This window comes from Cinclus cinclus, chromosome 11 (genome assembly GCF_963662255.1).
Source record: "Cinclus cinclus chromosome 11, bCinCin1.1, whole genome shotgun sequence".
NCBI lineage: Eukaryota > Metazoa > Chordata > Aves > Passeriformes > Cinclidae > Cinclus > Cinclus cinclus.
In genome coordinates, this window is record NC_085056.1 from 17,826,015 (window position 1) to 17,847,805 (window position 21,791).

At 42.3% G+C, this 21,791-nt stretch overlaps 1 protein-coding gene across 1 annotated transcript in view; it reads right to left on the bottom strand.

Annotated features, from left to right (window-relative positions):
* Window positions 1-14,435, bottom strand: part of RHPN2 (rhophilin Rho GTPase binding protein 2) — a 28,985-nt gene extending 14,550 nt beyond the window's left edge. Inside the window, exons 1-3 of the mRNA XM_062500068.1 lie at window positions 14,243-14,435; window positions 3,909-4,024; window positions 607-735 (exon numbers count right to left, since the gene is read on the bottom strand). Coding sequence (XP_062356052.1) covers window positions 607-735; window positions 3,909-4,024; window positions 14,243-14,311 — 314 coding nt within the window. The 5' untranslated portion in view covers window positions 14,312-14,435. The remainder of the gene's footprint in view (window positions 1-606; window positions 736-3,908; window positions 4,025-14,242) is intronic.
* Window positions 14,436-21,791: the final 7,356 nt, after the last annotated feature.

Below are 21,791 nucleotides of genomic sequence, written 5' to 3' on the forward strand. Positions count from 1 at the left end.
AGTTTTATCTTTGAGGAATCCATTGTAATTTAAAAATTAGTATGCTCTTCAAAATGGAGGAAAATATATGGAAAAAATCCAATTTCATCTCTGCTTTAGCCAAGGAATTTGTGTTTTTCTGTCACTGAAGGGCACACATTCAAGATTACCTAGTCTGCTCTAAACATCAAGTCAGCATTGTGTTTCTGCTCTCCAGCTGAAGAGAGGACTGCTGTATGCCCCACGTCTGAGAAGAGATATTACTGTATCACTAAGTTTGTTCACTCCAGAATGCAGGGAGCCAATGAGCCATTCCAGTACTGGAAATTCTGCTAAGTGCCAACTGTTTGCAGTATAGCCCCAAGAGCTTTCAACTCTCACAACACTCTTCTCTTCAAAGGAACTCCACATCCAAGATTAGTGGCACATACATTTCCCAAGAGAAGGTCAAATATGCAGACTAACCCTTAGTCAACAAATCCACCATCAAGTGCGTTCTCTTCCTATCAAGCTCTCTGTTCTTTCACAGGATTAGTGTCCAACATTCACACTCACCAAGAAACAACTTTGTTTTCAAGGGTAAACAGAAGAGCTGTTAATAATTGAATAACTCAGCTTTATACTTACTCTGCATTTTGATAAACTTCCACTGAGATATTAAGTCCTTCCAATTCCTCCTTTAAGATCTGCAGGTCTGAGTTTACGAAACTCAATTCCAGTAGTACCTGTTCTCGTACTTTGTTGTTGGTGGTTGCTCTGCAGAAACATAGCAATTTTTTATTGCTGAGGAAAAGGTTTTCTACAAGCTTGCTTCACCTCCTTCAACCTTCAATGCTAGCATTCTCAGCATTTTTAAGATTTCTTTTTCTCCTTTAGGAGATGATACAAGACCTTGTGTTTCAGAATTTATTAAGTTTTTGTCTGGCAAGAGAATGCCTGGGATAGTTTCCAGCATGCAGTCACAGAAGATTTCCTATATGCCAGATTTTCCATGTATGACTAAGGGTCAAGCTTATTTTAGATATAATAATCAACAAAACTAAAGCATCTTAAACAGAATCACTATCCTATTTTCAGATTATGTGATTTTTTTTCATTGAAGCAGACAGGTGGATGGAGGCGTAAAGAGTCAGGAGACATTCTTCAGCAGAGACTTCCTCACCTTACAAATTGAATAAAGATCTCTTGAGACTTCTGACCTTAGGAATAAACTAAAATAACTGTCCCCAAAAACTTATTACAGAAGTAAGAAATTTACAGAAAGAAATATCTTTCAACCAGATCTTTTTATTACAAGACAATTTTCTCTATAATTTGATTTTGTTGGATGTAAATATGATTTTCTTTGCTTGTTTCCTTTGCCATTTATGTATTTAAATGGCAACATTTTGAACACGCACAATGGATGTTAGTATTAACACCCTTGAGCATTTCTGTGTCATTACCTGTGTATTTATATCACAATTTCTAATCTGATTCTCCATACTGACAATTTTATTAGAATATTACTCTTTTCAAGATACTTAAATCATCCATATCTATAAATCCACAGGTATGATTTTAAGATAAAAGGTATCCATGCTTAAGATATTGTACCCTTATATTAGAGTCTGAATATTAAGAAAATAACAAACTTAAATTTCCAGCATTTTGCATTTACCTTTATTTTAAGACGAAATTCACCTTCATAAATATTTATGCTATCTCATAACTCTAGGCTCCACTTGGAACAGTTCTCCAGTTTCATGGAGCGCCTTGATGAAGAAGTAATTATTCCAAGACTAAAATTCTAAGTTTGTTTTTCATATTATAAACTAGTTATCTGAGATTTTTCTGTGTTGTGCTTTATTGAATACCTGGGATTGTTTAAATTAAGCAATGTTAACATGTGTTGCCTTCATAAGCCAAACTGGATACAAACATATGGTGGGGTGGATCTTCCTTGATAAAGGCAGTACCACACAGATAAATGGGCAAGTTTTGATGCTACAAGCACATTATGATATATTAAGGCTCCATGTTTAGTCTAGCTTGCCATCCTCCACATGAGGGATTCCAGTATCTTTTTCAGAAACCCCAAAGTTTCATCCAGATTGACTTCTCTATTTGCTCTAGTCCTATGAACATCCATGTCAATTTAATTTGAATACCTTCTCATGTTTTTTACACTGTTAGACATACTTTTCAATAAAAACCAGCTACAGGGGCAATGTGATATTGTCAAGATTCACATAACTCTACAATGAATTTCATTTTAACTCAACTTCCAGAGCAAAAGACAATAAAAAGGAGAGGGTAACCTTTAGAAATTCTAAGTACAAAAGCCTTTGCACTACACGGATCATGTGCTTCAAGCCTAGCAGTTACTTTCAGCCAAAAGTAAAGAAACCTGCACTTCCATTTTTTTCTCAAATCCTACTCCAAGAAGTTTCTTGTGGACAACAATTGGTTTGTTTCTTTTAGAACTTAATTAAATTCAAATAGAATCTGCAAACATAAAGATTGTTTACATTTTTCCTTAGGAGACTATAGATACAAGTAGTCATGTGAACTGTCCAGGGGTCAGGTTACATTTAAAATTGTTTCTTTCAAAGAACTAGCAATTTTAATAGTTCAACTGGTGTAAATTCATTTTAGATTTCTAAAATCTTAAAAGTAAGTCTGTTCCTCTACTCTTAAGTAGATTTAGTTCCCACTCCTGTAAATAGCAACTTCAGTACTTCAGCAGTTAATACTGGCATCAGAAACTGAACTTTAGGATATCTAGGTTAAAAGTTACCAACTTTCTTTCACATTAAGTATTACTCACCTCTTTAGGCCTTCCAAAACACTCCTGAATCGACAAGCAGAAACAGTAACTGAATGAAGAATTCCATTTCAAAAACAGGTATAATAATTTTGGTAACCACACAAAAAGTAGTAAAATTCTAGGTCTCACTTCTTAAGTCAATTACCAGAAAACAAAGCCAAGTTAAATCAGTTACAAAGGCTAAAATTACCTAAGTTCTCAATATGTCACATCTCTTGCAGGAGTGGAGATAAAAGCAGGTAACAGACAACAGGCCACCTACTGACTGATGACAAGTTTAAGAAAATTTAATTTATCCAAGCATTTTCACTTCTTTAAGGATATTTACTAAATTTTGTTTCTGAAGACCCATTGTTGCTCCGGTTGCAGAGAAACAAACAATACAGGAAACTACTGGAGATGAGAACTGGGATAATTTTCAGAACTTTTGTGTAGGACTGGAAATCTACAGCCTGTTTGCCAAGAAGTTCATCATGGGATGTAACAGCCTTAAGACAGGGTCAGCATAAGGCTATTCCTATGGGGACAGCCACATATGAAAACACATTCTAAACAACGTAATAGATGAAGTTACTTCACACTGTAGGACAATTTGGTGGCAACTGGGGGTAACCCAGCCCAAATTACATGTGTGCTAGTTTGCTACTCCAATATCATTATTACATGAAGTAAAGAAGGCAATGGACAGTCCTTTCTATTATGCAGCACAGAACTAAAGGATCTTGGAAAAAGCCAACAGCACAGTGGCAATACCTTGATTTGATTTGAGTAAAAGGGGCTCATTACAATATTCAGCAAAGTACACTTGCCATTATCACTAGCAATAAAGCTAAACAAAGAGAGCAACCTAAGAAAGTCTAACATTCAGCTCATTTACTATAACACAGTAGTACTGAAAGTGCACTTGAAACTAGTAATGACTCTGTAAAGCTTGAAAAAAAAAATTCAGGGAGATTCACAAATCATTCTACAGCAAGAGATGCAGCATGGCTGGTGGTGGGGGGGGAAGGAAAAAATACAATAGCTAAGACACTTCTATGAAATTAAAATAAAAGTAAACAATTGTTGCTTAGGCAGGAAAACTAAGAAACCATTATATATAGAGACCCATGATATATACCTTAAAAGATTTTCAGCACCAGCTCTCATTCTCACTGCTCTTAAAATCTGTTGGTTTAGAACAGCTCTTTGATTTTGCAGTTTGCTTCGTCCAGTCTCTGCAAGAGGATTACATCCCTAGAATTAAGAAAACAAGTTTTTTGTTGCTGTTGGAAGAAACTTAAAGAGGGACTAACATTTAATTTAAATGAATTTTTAAAGGTTCATTTAAATTAAATGTTAAAGGCATAGGTTCTGTACAAGTACAAATTAGCTACTTTGACATCACTGATGATCTGATATCAACAACAGTATTTCTTGTCTCAAACTTGGTCATGAAAACCAAAAGAGACCATGACTACAGTACATTCTAACATCAAAATCCAGACAGAAAATGTTTGTTTTAAATCTTAAGTACACATGAGCCACTCTCTTATCCCCTAAAAATATTTTCAAGACATTTTGCAAATGCAACCAAATTTAACAGAATGTTTAAGTTTCCAGGATTTTATGAAAACAGTATCTGGCAAGACAGCAACTCCCATCAAAGCTTCTCCTAAACCCTTGCAAAATATCAGAGATCCATACGAGGATATATGCAGCCTTGAAATACAGCACTGTCCAAAACAGACTGTGGTGCTCAAAGTCTGGGGCTCAAAAACCTGCTCCCAGTTTTGGGATCTCTGATGTTTCCTTCTGGTGGCTCAGACCTTCAGTACAATTCCTACCCCTCCTTCCCTAGGCTCCTCTCTTCACACCTCTAATCTACCAAAATAAAGCTTAACAGGGTAATATGATTATGCTGTCAGACTCTTTATCAAATTAGGCTCTTCAAAAGTAAAGTGTGAAATGCAGAATTCACAAGAATGCTCCTGTTTTGTGTGCATACCTTACACAAGTACAAGAGTCAAACTGCTGGAACTGATGTTTGAGCAGGACTAAGCCATTGTATTCTGAGCACTGATAAGCTAAAACTGCTACAGATGAATAGGACTTTGTCTTTTTTTTTAAGGGAAACACAGTTTTAACAACTTTTAAAAATGTTAGAAATTTCCCTTCCACAATTTATTCTTTGCCCCTGCCACCGCTTTTCTAAAAAGTATCAATTGCCTTTGAATCTTAATACTCAAGAGTCCACCCACACATCCCTGCAGTCTTAACTAATAATTCTGAAGCAAATAAAACCACTGTTTTAAGGCTTACCTTAAAAGGAAGAATGTCCTTTTGAGTGGCCTCACTGGGTATCATTACAATGCTTAGCAGTCCTGCTGTATTGTCCACTACACAAAACGGGGGCTCAGACCTCTCTAAGTCTTCTTTCAACTACTCCAGCCACTAAATTACAGGCTATTGTGGACCTCTCCCTCTTAGTTTTGACTAGTAAAATTTGATTTTGTTGCAAGAGTATTTAAAAGTCTATTAACAACCTCTAATTATGCGTTGCCAAGCAATGACATACCAAAAGTGAATATTTAAATAGAACGTGAAATTCTGATCATGTATTTGAAGTTCAGTTCTTGTTTTTGTTGCCAAGTGAAAGCAAATTGACTTAATGGAGAAATGAGCTGATCAAAAAAGATAACACTAGTTCAGCTGAGAAAGCACATAGCTCAATAACATTAATTTTACATATCTAATTTGAAAAGTTTGTAATAAATAGGTAAAATGACAGGAAGCTTGCGCAAACATCTTCAGAAGCACCATTTGCCACGTAACTTAAAAAAACACACCACACTGAACCACCACTTTGAAATCCCACCGACAGCACAAGCCCACAGCTCTCTTCATTGAGAAGGCTCTCACAGCAAGCTTGACACTTGTTGATTTGGCACCACCTTGTTTTTTAGAAGCAGAGAAGGGCCACAGAAGCAGCTAAAAGCTTCCACCACATCTGACAGAGCCAATCTGATGGCTCTGAAGGTGGACATGCTGCTGGCCCAGTGAGAGAGGTCGGTAACACCTCTGTGATGACCCATTTGAGAAGAAAATCAAAGCAGCAGTTTTATTGCAGGGGTGGTGAGGCGCTGCAGCCGCCGCCACCCCAGCGTGGCCTGCACGGAGCCTTGCCTGCCCGGCCGCCCCAGCCAACCATGCTGCGGGGTGCCAGCTGCTCCCTCCTGGAGCCCCACTTGAGGAGAGGCACCCAACCATGCTGGCACCCAACCATGCTGGCACCCAACCATGCTGGCACCCAACCATGCTGGCACCGCGGCCTCGCTGCCCGCGCAGTGCCGGCAGGGCCGCCCAGGCAGCAGCAGAAACACGGCAAGCAATTCTAGACAAAAAAAAATCAACCTCTCGGCGCTGTGGGATCCTGCAAGAATCTTTGAATTAGTGAAATCTGTTGACAGTGGAACCTACGAGCAGCAGTTTTTCTTCTAGTCAGAGAAGAGGAGGAAGTGAGGATGAGTGAGGGAAAACAACACGATGGCATCGAGGTCAGTGGAAAAAAAAGGGGGAGAAAGTGCTCCAAGATTGGATCCAAGATTCCTCTGCAGGCCATGGCAAAACAAACTTGTAATACATGACGTGCACAGGGGATGCAGAGGTCCACTGGCAGCCCATGGGAAAAGTGCTCAAATGGGAGCAGGTGGATACCAGAGAAAAGCTACGAACTAGTGGGAGACCTGAAGAGAGAGAACAGCCCCGACTTTCAGAGACACAGACAGAGCCCTTGCTAGAACCAGAGAAGTTCTGTCTTTACATGAGCGACCCACACCACAACAGCTTGGGGACGACTGTTTGGCCATGGGAGGGATCCCACGGCTTAGCAAAAAAAAAAATAAAAGACTCTCCCAGAGCAAACAGAAAAATATCTCGAGTGATGAACTGACCCAAACTCCTCTGCCCTGTTGGTGGGAAGGAGGGAGGGGCTGCACGGAAAAAGTTGTTATAGAGGCTTGTTCTCATTAACCTCCTCTGACTCTGTAAATAATAAATTTACTTTATACCTTTAAATTTAAACCTGCTTTGCCCTTAGATTGTTTTCTCCCAGTCCTCATCTCAACTGATGAGCCATTTGTTAATTTTTTTTTTCCCCTCTCCTCTGCCCAGCTGAGAGCAAAGGACTTTTCTGGGTGCCTGGCGTTTGGCCAGTGTCAAACCACGACACACAGAGATTAACTTTTCACTGCAGGGAATACACACATGCAGCAAACTCACTCATCTCAGATAAGACGTAGTCCTTGAACTATCAAATACTTTATGCTCCTTTACACACAATTATACACAAAGACATAAGCAAGGTACACTTTAGTGTATAACATTTTGCTGTACAAACCACAGCTCTTAGTCTGGCTCTTTTTCTGGGATGCAGCTGTTCTTCCCCACCTTGTTTTTCCTTTATTTTGTGTTATATAGTCTCTTCTACTACTGTTATTCAAAGTCTTATCTCCTTCCATTCTATCCATGCCATTTTTCATTTGAACTTCACCAATTAGTTCCTCTTGCTCTTACATCCACTTTGAGCATTTAATTCTCATCTCAGACCTGTTATTTCCATATTTATGCACAAGTATTTCATTCCAACTTCTGTCTTGACCACTTAGTTCAAGCATCCATCTAAAATGTATCCTTGCCTTCTTCAGCCTTTCATTTGTGTAAAGCTGCATCTCCCTCCTCACAGCTTTCTGTGTGCCAAAAGTGTTTGATTACATCATTCAAATACTTCTTTACAGCCTCACTACTGGGAAACCTTTCAGGAAGATCAGCTGCCTGATTCCCAAGCCCATGAAGCTCGTAGAAGTGATCTCTTCATTTTAATGAGCTTTTGATCAAGCTCCCACTGAACAATGAGTACAAAACTGCAGTGATCTGAAACTCTGCAAAGAGAAGAAGCATAAGAGATGTTTCCCTGCATTTCAGGTCCCCAGGCACTATTCTCTATAGGAAGGAAAACCAGCCCTGGGCCCTAACATGACAAGGCATTGACAGACCAAGGTATCTCTATAGCCTCCAGTGTACCTGCAAATGTGACAATTTTGATAAGAGGCTTCTTATGGATAGAGAAGTCTGTTTTCCAGGATACACTCGCCTGTTGCAAGCATATGGCTCCCATTAACTTCACAAAGCATATAAGGAATTAATATTTTACTTTTGGAAAAATGTTTTTCACACCTCCTGCACAGGGGATGAGGACACTCAGCTGGTTTGTGTTCATCTGCAGGCTTAAACTCTTTATTGTAATCAAGCTGCCATAAAACTTATGGGTAGAAGTCTGCATAGAAGACAGCGAAAATAGCCAATATCTGATAAAAACCCTCAAGAAATACAAAGCCTGGGAAAGACACCCCCTTATGTAATGCACAAATTCTGCGTACTAAAAAGCTATTTAGCAAACAGGTCCAAGCACGTGCTTAGTTTTGTCTTCCTCCATGTAGAAGATTCCTTTCCCAAACAGCATTTCCACATGGTTCACATCAGAAGTCCAGTCATGATGAATGCAAAAATCATGACTGTCTGCCAAACAATGAGTAATGGCAGTAGGTATTCAAAATTAACATAAATATGATTTACCAAGTATTGGTTTGAACTGTTAAGATGAGCCAGAGTGTCTGAAGGTGACACAGAGTTGAAACTGGGTGTGCCTCCTTACTTAAAGGAAAACAGTCCTTCCCAGCCAGTGCAGCCTGTGCTGCTTGTCAAGCCCAACAGTGTACACAAATGGCCATATCCTCCAGGTATTTAAACATGTATGTTTAAATACCAAGTATGTATGGAACTTATGCACACAACTTCTTTGGTTCTACTAGCAATCGTAGCAAACAGCGTATTGCACACCAGTATTTCTAGAACTGATCCCAAGTCCTGCTAAACTGTCATTTCCTTACCTTCTTGCAGTACTATAATAAATATTTCTTCTTACATGTTACCACTAGTTCAGTTTTGAAAATCTGGCTATATACTGCAGATCTTTCAGAAGCACAGGTTTTAACTGAGTGTTTTGTTGGTTTTTTGTTTTAATAAAGAGGTGGGGAAGATCTGGTCTTCCAGAGCCTGGTCTAATTGTGCCATGAACAAATGCCTGGCCCAAAGATTAATATAAAGTTAAAGAACTCATCTTTGTATTAGACTCCAAATATGTGTTTCCTACATGAACTCCATCTTATCACAGCACTCACTAAGCAAAATTTAATATTCATATTTCATCAGAGACATCTGTCTCTTGATTAACCAAGTTTCAGGTGATTCTTAGTTTCACATGAAGGCCTACTTTCTGTCTTAGGTTTTATGAATTTGTATATAATGAGTGGATTTTGGATGACAAGGGTTATGAATCATTGCTATGTTGTTTCTGTCCTGCCAGACAAGTGGAAAGAGAGCAAATAGCTAAATAAATATTCCTGTGTCGATGCTAAAGTTGGTTGCCTGGTTACTAATGACTCAAAAAGAACCCCATGAGCTAAGCCCCAGTGGAAGGACAGGTGTGGCAGGTTGGTAAACTGATATATTAACAACAGGTGGAGGGAAGCCCTCCAGAAAAAAAGCCTGAAAAGAGGGGAAGAGTTAATTAGGGAAGTGCTGATTCATGAGGTAGTTACCATACCCATCATCATCTTCAGTCTGGTGCTTCACTTATGGAGCTGCTTGTTTCTGCTTTTAGCCTTCTTCCCTGACACAGGGGACTAATATACAGTCATTCCTCCTGAACCTGCTTGGTCTACATGATAAGTATCTAGCCTCACAGATGAAAACAAAGCTTTAAGAAAGGGGAAAAAATTACACATCTTTGTTCAACTGATCAGAATCTAAAGATCCATTAAGCTAGCTGTCCTACTGCTGTGCCTCTGTATAGCACAGTGGACTGCTATCCAGAACAACCAAATTGAAGCCAGGATGCTTCAAACTGAGCCAGCCAATTCCTAGAGAGCTGCAGAAATGTTAACCTTGGAAAATTAACTATGGCTTTTTCTTACCATTTATTGCAACTTTCTGACTGGTGAGAGAAATTTTAAAATATGGCCAGTGTAAGGTGTTACAAAGCAGTAGGCCAAGGTGGGAAAAATAGAGTAGAAAGAACTTGCTAAGCATCCCTTCCTTGCTCTGCTCCTACCCACCAAAAAACCAAACAAGAAAAACATAACCAAAAAACACCCCCAAACAAACAAAAAATAAGGCAGGCATAGTCCTACTACTAGGTCATCACACAAGCACTGGATCCTGTGACTGGATGAGTATTGTATTATAAATATCCCGAGTTCTGGACATTGATGTGTCCCGGGGATAATTACTTTGCAAAAGCTTACTGGTTAAGTGGGGTGGCGTGCTATAAAAAAATTATTTAAATAAATAAATAAATAAAAAATAAAAGAAAGGGAGAAGCTGTTTCCTTCATAAGAATTCAAAGTTAACTAGAAAAACCCAGGAAGACATTTGAGAGACCAAGCAAGCCACAGAATCATGGCAGGTGTAAAAAATAACCATGGCTGGGAGATGCATCTCATGTAAGCAAAGCAGCACATGACAACAAATCTGCTTTAATTACTGCTGGTCTGCTGAAAAATACTTCCTGTCTAAATGCTTTGCTCTACTTTGAAAACAAATTGTTCTCTGCTCTTTATCATTAGTTTTGTCATTACTTTCGTACCGAAGAAAGACTTGGGGCAGAATTTGGATGGATGTGTGGGATATGCATTGTTGATTCACAGATTGCTGTCAGTAACAGTGAAAGAATGTGAAACTCCATAAAGAATGGGTCAAGTTATGAGACTCATGGTCCAAGAGCACTCACACCATCTAGGAGAACAGGTACAGTGTGCCCTGGCAATGTACACTGAACTAAGCCAAAATAAACAGAACAGTAGCAGAACCAGTTCCTGGTACATTATCTCCCCAGAAATTAAAAAGTTCCAGGCAGAAGCTCCATCTCCTTTTGATGGCAAGTAAGGTTCTTCTTCCATTCTGCCATACCCTCCTCAGGACACCAGCAAGGAAATTTTATGTTGCTGTCCATTTTGCTTTTAAAAGTAAAATTCTTCTCACAGGTTTGGTTACAGCTCATCAAACAGCTCAAGAAGTTTGTTTTGGAGGGGCAATATAAGGGGAAGTGAATAGGGGCAACAGTGATAGAGATACATACCCTGTGTGGCTGCACAGGTAATTTCCTTAAAATCAGATTATTAAAAAAGAAAAAACACCAACAAAAGACAGCATTGAGCCAGCTCAAAGCATTTTACAGGTTTAAAGAAAAATATTTTGCATGTATAAATGATAGATCTTTGCCATGGGTAAAAAGGAGACAATGGAAAAAAGAGTAAGGGAAAGGGGAAAAGGTCCATCTGGAGCAGCTCTGACATCACTGGAAGGGAATGGGGAGGGTAAATCTGAGAAAGGGTGCAAATGGACTTCACACCCATCACATCTGAGACTCACATGGCAGAGTCACCTTTTAGTGTGATGACAAAAGTCAAAGCAGAAAACAAGTCTGTGCATCTGTTTCCCCATTTCTGGCCAATCATAGTTTTACAGGGCCCCCTTCCTACACAAAAAAAAAAAAAAAAAAAAAAAAGCAAGAGCAGCTTTGAGCACACATCCCTTAGTAATCCATTCATCAAAAGAAATTATCAAGAGTCCAGAACAATTGGATACTATATGAATTGCCCAATTTTTCTCAATTACAGGATTTCATTGTGCACAATATTCTTAGAAAGCACAGGAGGCAACCTCACTGTTTAAGTAGTGCTTGGAAGCCATTGTTTGAGCAGGACTGATGTAAAGCAAGTGTTTTCACCCTGCTACACAGCTTACAGAATAAAAAAAGTCAAGTAAGTATCTTTTGACAGAAATACACAAGGACTATCCTTGGAAATGGATGTGATTCTTCACCACAAAAGTGGTAAACCAACCCTCAAATCCTTTCAGGAAAACAAATAGTGTGATTTAGAAAGGAAGGAGAAAAACAGTACCAAGGTAACTCAGAGGGGAAGACCTATGGACACCCTTCAAAAGCTCTGTCACTAATTTCAGTCACATGAAATCACCAAGTATACCATTCACAGGGACATGTAGATACCACATTTAAAGTATCTCCTTGGGTTCACCGCTTGTACCTGTTAAAGATTGCAGGAACTGGGTTGTTTTGGTGCTTTTTTGTTTTGTTTTTCCTCCCCCTTCACCTAGAACTTCTAAGTCAGAATTAAAGCTCTGACTTTTGAGACCATCCAACTGACATAAAACAAGGTATACTGTTTTCCTTCTTACTTTTAGGGACCAAAGGCTTTGAGCATCTAGCCTAATGTGAAGTTCATAACTTTATTAAAGACACTTATGAGCTGACTGAACCTTTCCAGGATCTGAGGGAACAGAGGGAAGAATGTTTCACTGCAGCATATGGCTCACTCAGGTTTTATCAGATTCCCACTTTTTCATGACTTATATCTTGAACCAGTAAGTAATAGGTAATATGCTCATGATTAGGTATTAATGTTACAGTATTTTCATATATGAGAAAAACTTCATTCCTGTCCTATAGGCTTTACACTGATCTAATACTGTTTCAGTGACCTTAACTGCAACATGCAACAACTTAATTTAAAATAAACTCAGTCGTTCAACAAGTCTGTGTAAAAGATCTACACTTATGACCTCAGGTGCAACTTGACTACTAAACTTCAGTTAGCCCTTATCAATAAAAACCGATTTGAAGAGTTGATTCATTTAACTTAAGTTAATGAAAAGTCAACTTTTTAGCTACCATGCCTCAAGGCAGCCTATAAGCTTCCTACAGTGTTGAAAATATAGCTATGAAAAGTAAGTAATTACAACTTAATATACATACACATTGTATGATTGGGACAGACTGCTAAAGACTAAAAGTCCTGCTAAAGACTACTAAGAAAAAAGTGATTCACTCAACAAATGAGGAAGCCAGACAAGATTTGGTCCAAGTTTTGTTTCAGTCTATTTGTTTACAAGGTGGTAAATAACTAGAGGTGGTGATTCCTTGCAGCATGGCTGGCACAGGTACAGCCTTGCTCTTTTCAGCTAGAAACAGTTCCTCTGCTGTTGTTATTTAAGCTTCTGCAGGCTTATGAATTTGATAAATAACTGTGGCAAAAAAATCAAACAGCCTGTAAAGAAGGCAACAGAGCAAAGTGTATGTGCCTCCCTACCACGTACTCCAGGTGGTTGCTGAAGTGCACAATGGGGCTGCTTTTGTGCAGAGGTGAGCAGCAGCCACCTGATGCACGCAGCTTTTTTTTACCCCCTCCATAGACTACACAGTTCATGGTCTTGGACCTGGAATCTACACCAAAACCCCCGTGTACCTGCACCCGGACTTGAAACCTTGAAAATGGAATACAGGTGCTGAGAACTTAAAAAGAGCAAGGGAAGGCCGAATCAAAGCTCTCTGCAAACGGCACTTAGTGCCCTTTACCTGCAGAGAAGTTCACAGGACCCCACAGGGCTGCATTACAGGCAACACTTAACTATAATTACTGTTGTGAAGAAAGAACTCAGGTGCGGGTTATGGCATAAGCCGCCCAGTCAGTCTGAAAAGTAATTAGGGCAGATGTTCATTAGGAACTTCCTAATGAATCTGTTAACTTCGTTACCTTACGCCAGTAAACTTTCTTACAGGTACATAAAGCAATTTACTAGAGAGCGCGCGAGAAGACATTGCAGCGAGTAGCAAACGGGGAAGAGAGCACCAGGAAAAAAAATAAACAGCAAAAAGAAGGTCGACAAGTCCAATTAGACTCATTTTGGGAAGGTACGAGGGCTCCTGTCCTTCAGGGTGACACCCAGCTCAGCAGCAGGGGAGGACCGCCAGGGTCCCGGCGCAGCGCTCCGCCAGCTCCAGGCTGTGCCCTGGCCGGAGCCCCAGCCGGGCAGCCAGCCCCCTGGGCTGCCATAGCACCGAGCCCACCACGCTCCGCCGGGACAAAGCCGACCGGGAGAGACGGAAAAGGGACCCTCAGCCCTGAACCGCCCTCGGGAGGTGCTGCCCCGGGCACACAGCCCACTGTACACAGAGCCTGCAGTACACACAGCCCCACTGGACACAGAGCCTGCAGGACACACAGCCCCACTGGACACAGAGCCTGCAGGACACACAGCCCCACTGGACACAGAGCCTGCAGGACACACAGCCCACTGTACCCAGAGCCTGCAGGACACACAGCCCCACTGGACACAGAGCCTGCAGGACACACAGCCCCACTGGACACAGAGCCTGCAGGACACACAGCCCACTGTACACAGAGCCTGCAGGACACACAGCCCCACTGGACACAGAGCCTGCAGGACACACAGCCCCACTGGACACAGAGCCTGCAGTACACACAGCCCCACTGAACACAGAGCCCACTCTACACACAGCCCACCCGCCCCCCGCTGCCCACCCAGCCTCCCCACCTTCCGAAAGTAGCCGTCCCCCGCCGGCTCCGCCGCCTGGCAGCCGCGGGGCAGCAGGGCGTCTGTCATCTTCGGGCGGGCCGGCCAGCCGTCCTTCGGCCGCTGCTGCGAGACGAGCTCCTGTCCGCGTAGCCACGACCCTGCGGAAATGCCACCGCTGCCCCACGGCACCGCCCGGCCCCACCTCCGCTGGTGGCGGGGAGGAGCTGCCCTGCCCCGCCCCGCTGCTCCTCCGCCGCCCAATGGTCCCGTCGAGGTCCCTGCAGCGACCCCCGGGCCTCTTCCCGTAGGAGCCGTGGCGGGGCGGCTGCGAGCGCCTGAGAGCGGAGCCCGGTGCCCCGCTGCGCGGGGCCGGCCGAGCTCGCTCCTCCTCGGCCCTCCGGCCGTTGTCCGCGGCAGCGTGCCGGAGTCCGGCTGGCCGCCCCGAGGGCACTGCTCGCCTCCCGGCGCTTCCCGCCGCCTCCCGCGCCGCCGAGCCTGGCGACAGCCCCTGGGGTGGCCACCCGAAGCGGCCGCTCCCGGCTCCTTGGGGCCGCCACAGCTTTCCCCGGGGACCGCCTTGGGGAGACGAGGTTCCCGCGGGTGGTGCCCCTCGGAGCAGGCTCGTTCCTCCGAAAGGCGTGCTCCCGAGCCCGCAGCGAGGAGTGTCACCGTGCTGGTGCCCGGGGCCCGCACGGCCACTTGGCGCCGCAGCCACCGGCTTTGGGGTGCGTATCGACCTGCCGGCACGGTTCGCAGCACTGGCCTCTCCCTGGGCCCTCTGTGTGGAAAGGCGGGAGCCTGGGAGAGGTCCCGGAGCCCTAAAGAGGGCAGCGGTACCTCAGTGAAAGGGCAGGGCTGGCTCTGCTCCACGGAGCTGCTGCGGGACCAACCTCAACACTGGGAGGTCTGCAGGTGTTGGTGCTGCAGAGACCACCTGTCTGAAACGCTGCGTAACCGGTTTCACAAATGTTACTGGACACCTGTGTGAGAAATTCGCCAATATTGGTGAATATCCCGTTCCTAGCCATGCCTAACCTACAGTTTGCTGCCCATTTAGCATTGACAGATGCAATACTTCTATTGGTATTACCAAACTTACTTTCCTCCCCGCCTCTCCCGGCCTTATTTCTCATTTCTAGCTTTCTTTGAATTACGGCATAGTTGTGTCAGGCAAAAAAATTTGAAGAGAGAACTTTGTTTTTTTCAAAGGAAAAAATACCCTTGGAATTATATCCTTAATGAAAACAGTTCTTTGAAAATACTGGGGTATCCAAAGGATTCTCAGGGCAGGCTGGTTAAACTGTGTGTCTACTGCATGTTTTTAAGGAAGAATACTACAGGCAGAAACTCAGAAATTGGGATCCAAATATTTGCTGTCTTGAAAGCAGCTGAATTTTATTCGTTGTGATTTTGCTCACTGTCACCTCCCTATTTTTTCCCCTATAATTCTAAAGATACTGGATGATATAAATAGGTGAAAGTATGAAACTTGCTCCCATTTCTGATTTGAGTGTGTAAAAATGTTTTAAATTTTATGCTATTAGAAAAGGTACTTATCAAAAAATATTTCAAACTTGAAATCTTGCAAATCGGTGTAAAACTCCAGTGCAATACATAGAAACTAGTTTAAGGTAAATGAGTAATTTGCCACCGAAGGCTGTGCTGATACAATCTGCCAATTAAAATAGCAATAATGTAACCCTGTTCGAGTTTGCTGTCACTGGCTTCATTGAAAAGTGATCTCATTGAAAGGCTACAGCTATTAGTCCAAATAAGTCCAAAGTGCCTGTCTGTAGTCAGGCCAAAGGCTTAGTTAACAACAACAATGAATATCCTGCTATAGTGTAAAACACATATTTGCAGAAATTTCTCCTGCTACAACACCCAAGACGCTTTCTAACAAATGCTGGTGAAAAAATGTAGCCTTTCTCCATTGCTGATGGACTCTTTGAAAAAAGTCAGCACATCTAGTAAGTTTGTAGAGAAAACCCAGGAGTCGAAGATAGCAGCTTCCTCTGCATTGTTAGTGTCTGGGGTACATCACCCAGCACTCCCACTACTGCCCGATTAGTCTGTGCCTTCCCCTCGCTCCAAGAAAGGCTACTTCATCATGACTGCATCAGCACTGATAGGGTGCTTCTTAACTAAGTCACTGCAGGTTTTGTGTGCCTATAGTGAACATGCTTTTTTTGCAAAAGGCACATATTGATTCTATGGTCTCAGTAGTGCTCAGATGTATAATGACTGAGTAGGAGTGCTCTCTGACCCTGGAATGTAAATTGCAGGGACATTCAAATTAGGACATTCCAAAACCTGATTTATGCTCAAAAAAAAAAAAAAAAACAAAAAAAAAAACTAACCAACCAAAAAACATGTCCTTGGTCTTCTCATCATCCTGTCTCCAGTAGTTTTTTGGTTGCTGTTAGAATTCCTAAATAGAGTTGGGTTCATACCACAGACTTTCTCATAATTACTGGCTGAATAAGAAGGCTTGGTTGCTGCATTGTAAAGTTTGAGAATATAGGCTAGAAATACAGATTAATGCATTCAGAAAATGGGTTGTATAGATACAGATGTTTGCTTGACATTTATTTTCAATATTAGAAGAGAGTGAATTCTATGCTCTGGTGCACAGAACATGCACTATCTGTAAGAAAGCATCAAATGCTTAAGAATTTGCATCTAAAGAATATCACTATGTTCTTCGTGTGCTGAGGCCTGAGCAGCTGGCCTAAGCCGCAGCTGACTTACAACTCTGGCCACTGTGTGACTAACACCATCAGCATTACTTCATTAAAAATAAATGACCAGCACACTTATGCCAGCTCTTTAACACCAAATGGGCTGTCTTAGAAACTTCCACATAATCTTGTATAGTTATCTGCAAGAAATGTACCATTTTAAGAAACTTTCCCAACTGACATTAATAGAGGTTTGTTCTATGATATTTTAGGGAAAATCCACCCAACCGAGGCCTGGGCTCTGGCCCAGTGTGCCATCAGATCCACGTGTTTCTGTGCTAAAAATAAAACAAGTTACTTTGACTGGCTGATTTGGGCCGATAAAAACTGCACTCCCTTTCAGTGTGAATTCAGAAATCTCACCTAGGTGTGGATGCACCGTGGGCTTTTCCCAGCTGACAGGAAGAGTTCTCCAGGTCCTCTCTGGGAAATGGGGCTCACCAACTGCAATTGCAACTCCAGATGATGGTATTGAGGCACTTGGTGATGTACCTTTCTCAATCATTATTTTCTTTCTTGTTTAGTAACGCTTAGGTGCATTACTTGTTTATTTTTGCTTTTTGTCAAAGCCGAGTTGTAAATCTTATTGTTTTAAAATTAAATGTATAATTTTACTTTTGTGTTGCCTTACTATTCACACTAAAATAAGACCATTCTCTCTGTTGATGTCCCTGTCCTTTAAGTTGCCCCGACGATTTGCAAAACAGTTCTGCATGAAGTGTTGAGTCTGGAAGCAATGATTCTTATCTCTGTACCATCTCTCTTAGTTTTGCAGAAGTAGGTGCTAACTGGCTTTGTGCATTTTCACAGATAAAGCAGTCAGGTGACCTAGACAATGACCATGCTGGACACAGACACGTAATGGCAGACCTTGAGTTGTCCCATGCTTTGTCCCACAATAGCAAAGGTAAGAGGGACGAGAACGGGGCCAGAATCTGAACACCCTTACCTCAGACACACATGTATGATATATATCTATATATTTCTTATATGTTTGTATCAGTGCACTCGTTCTGTTAATGCTCTCCTCCTCCATCATATGAAAAAACATGTGAATATAAGAAATCCCAATAATAGTTTTCTCATTGGCCGCTAGGAAATGGTCCCGGTTTGGAAAACTGATTTCCTGCTGGGGTACGGGTTGTTGTATCATTCCATACCCCAGACTGGAATCTGGCTGCTCTCTAGAGAGACAATGTTTCTTATCTCTGATTGTGCAGACCTTCTGGCTATATGGTGGCAGCAGGTGCCTACAAGACGTCCTTTGTCCCAGAGAGACCAGAGGCTTACCAGCACAAGCACATTAGAATTATACTGTATGAAGGCAGAAGTATGCATCAACTTCTGCTGTTCCTCAAGGTAGGTTTTTGAATTTTGAACCTGACACGCTTACACATTTCTGTTCCTACTGTTGGTGGCTTTGAATATTAAACTTCGATTCTGATCAGAAAAAAAAAAAAAAAAAGATCTTGTCAGTAATCGTGACAGCCTGTAGCTTTATGTCATTAAATTCTACTGCAGTGGTTTACTTGAGTTAGTATTGTCCTTTATTTCTGAAGATTGCAGTTCTTAATGAGCAAAAGTCTGCCTACTGTAAGCAAGTACTAGGAGGAGTGAGGAAACAGGATCATAGGTCCATTTTTTTTGCAGTCTTTCCAAACAGTAATTACAGGGAGGAAAAACAAAAAAGACTGTAAATTGCAAATATAGGGCATGAGCCACCGTAGCAGCAGTGATGTGAATCTGCTTTGAGAGTGTTACAAATTTAAAAGATGGAGTAAAAGATTTCCTTACCAAGGAATTTACTGAGCCAAAATAATATGATATGAAAAGAGTACACGAACTCAGTATCAGGGCTTTGGATAAGCACGATATGATTTGCTGTAGGTGCAGTGCTCCACTGCTGCATCTTCACCTTAGAGGTATTAACAGCACGTATTAACTGCAGCATTATTCACTGAAAAAAATCCCACTGAATATTAAATACCTAATATGCTTTGCCTATTCTACTGTGAAATCACATTGGAAACAAGACATTGCCGTTTATACGGGAACTAAGACCAAACATGGGCAAAATCAGCACTTTTCCCAGCTAATGCCTTGCCTGTAACTGAGCTCGACAGATAAAAGTCTGGGTATTTAAGAACAATATGTGTTAACTCTTTTTATTTTCCAGTCCTTTAAAAAATGAAAAGTAGCACTTTGGAGAAGCTAAAGCAATGCCTCAGGGGCTGACCTTCAGGTGACTGCTTTGTTAACTGATCCAGCCCTGAGCTGGCGGGGTGAACAGTCAGGGAAACATTCCCATTGAATGCAAGATAAGGCAGAGATGAGTTTGTCTCTTTTTGTTGTCTGTAAAAATATGGGATTTTTATACTTCCCGTGCTCATTATTTTTTTTTTAATGTGATTTTTAAAAAAAAACAAAAACCAACTTTTAAAATAATCACGTTTTCTGTTTTTTTTTCTTTTATATATCGATTATACCAGTTTTAGCCCGAAGTTCCAGTGACTCGCATGACTTAAAACCAATCAACAAATCTATTTGAAGAAGTGGTTTTAATTAATACAACAAAAGACATAACAAGACACTTCTATGCCTGATCTTCTTGATGAACCAATACAGAACCAGATGTTGAAAATTATGTATTGGAAAACAAAAGCCTGAAGTCAACCTATGGCTTTAGGGCTCAATTTCAGCCTTACATCCACTGGTAAATATGTGAACTTTCATTCAGAAATTCAGATTGTTTATTTTTTTTTCACCAGACACATTTCTCTAAAAAAATTATTTGAAACGCAAGCTATTCAGTTCTACTAATATTTTAGTTTCATTGCAATTAAAAAAAATACATTGGAATTATTGTCTTATGTAACAGCTACAAATAGCAATTGTCACCTGGTTTAATAATTGTAAACGAGAGAGTTTACCCTGGAGAAGGAAGTACCACTGGGATACAAATGTAATTCTAATCTGAGAAAAATTTTAATCGGGAAAAAAAGCTTCAGTATTTGTTTACCCCAACTCTTTGAATTGATCAGACAAAACACCCAAAATATTTTCTGTTAGCATTGTGGAAAAAAGGTTTATTTAAGACTGTGTGTTAAGTCAAAGCCACATAGTAACAACTATGCAGGAACATTTATTTCCTAAATGAAGAGAAATAGCAAATATGCTAAGAACTCGTTTTGCCACTGTAGAGATGCTTAGTAATGAGAAAAGATAATGCACATAGATAGTGTCTTGTGGCTTCTACTATATTGTTTCTAAGTGAATTAGAGACCTAAAGTAAAGAGTACTCCCTACTTGCATGGAACCGTTTAAATATCTCCTATGGAAACCTGAAATCACATAAACTCTGGCAGTTTCACTTTGAAAGAATCCAGTTCCATGTAAACAAATGAAGAGAAATACTGGGATAGAGAAAACACAGAAGTCTTACCTGTTTAGGAAAGGAATTTCTGAAGACTGTGTTTTGATTTCTTTTCAAGGGTTTCAAAGAAACTGGTGATACTTTAAAAAGTTGTGGACTGATATAATCTTCATCATAAATCGAACTGTTTGGCTTTTGGGTTTTTTTGGTGGGGGAGCGGGGGTAACACTGGAAATTAAAATCCAAATTTTGAACACTTGGGTCCTACTGGTGAAAACTGGTCTTTGTACAAATTACATTAAGTAAACGTTTCTCTCTCGACACAGGATTTGCCAAGGAGTTACGGAGATACCTCCAAGTGTTCAGGGATGAAGCTCTTGGAGGGAAGGTTTGAACGCCCCAACTTCTGCCCTGATCTCTGTGCAAATTCTTCTTGAACAGCATGTAAGAAAACTTGGTTAGGCAAACTTTCCCATGTATTTGCTGAAGTGTACAATGAAATCTGTAACTCCAATAATTTTAATTCAGGATGGGTCCGCTTTACGCCTTGATTTATTTATATCAAGTCTCTTTGTGAGACGGAGTCGTTGTTGCCCTTTTCCTAGCCGTGAGTCTGAGGGGGTCTGGTCGGGTGCACTGCATGATTCGAGGGAGTTATCACCTAGCTACCGATGACCGAGAGATAGACATGATGTGGCGTTGGCAATTTTTAAAGACACCAGTCAGCGTTTCTAGACCATGTACAAGGAGCCGCACACGGCAGCTCCGCAAAGCTGGACCGCTGGGGCTGGGACTTTTCCAGCCAAACACGGCTGCACTGGAGGGGACCTTTGTGCCCGGGACAGGCTGCGGCCCCCGCCGTTCCCTCCCCGCTTTACCGCTGCTCCCGGGAGGGACCGCGAGCACCGCGCTGTGCCCAAAGCCTCAACGAGGCCGAGAGACGCTGAAGGGCTCCAGAGTGATCGGCGATGCCGCCAGCGGGGTCCGGGCTGTGAAGGGAAGGGAGCCGGTCCCTCACGGAGCGCTCCCGGAACCGGGAGGTGCCGGGCGGGGTCCCGGCTGTGAAGGGAAGGGTGCCGGTCCCTCACGGAGCGCTCCGGGAACCGGGAGGTGCCGGGCGGGGTCCCAGCTGTGAAGGGAAGGGAGCCGGTCCCTCACGGAGCGCTCCGGGAACCGGGAGGTGCCGGGCGGGGTCCCGGCTGTGAAGGGAAGGGTGCCGGTCCCTCACGGAGCGCTCCGGGAACCGGGAGGTGCCGGGCGGGGTCCCAGCTGTGAAGGGAAGGGAGCCGGTCCCTCACGGAGCGCTCCCGGAACCGGGAGGTGCCGGGCGGGGTCCCGGCTGTGAAGGGAAGGGTACCGGTCCCTCACGGAGCGCTCCGGGAACCGGGAGGTGCCGGGCGGGGTCCCAGCTGTGAAGGGAAGGGAGCCGGTCCCTCACGGAGCGCTCCGGGAA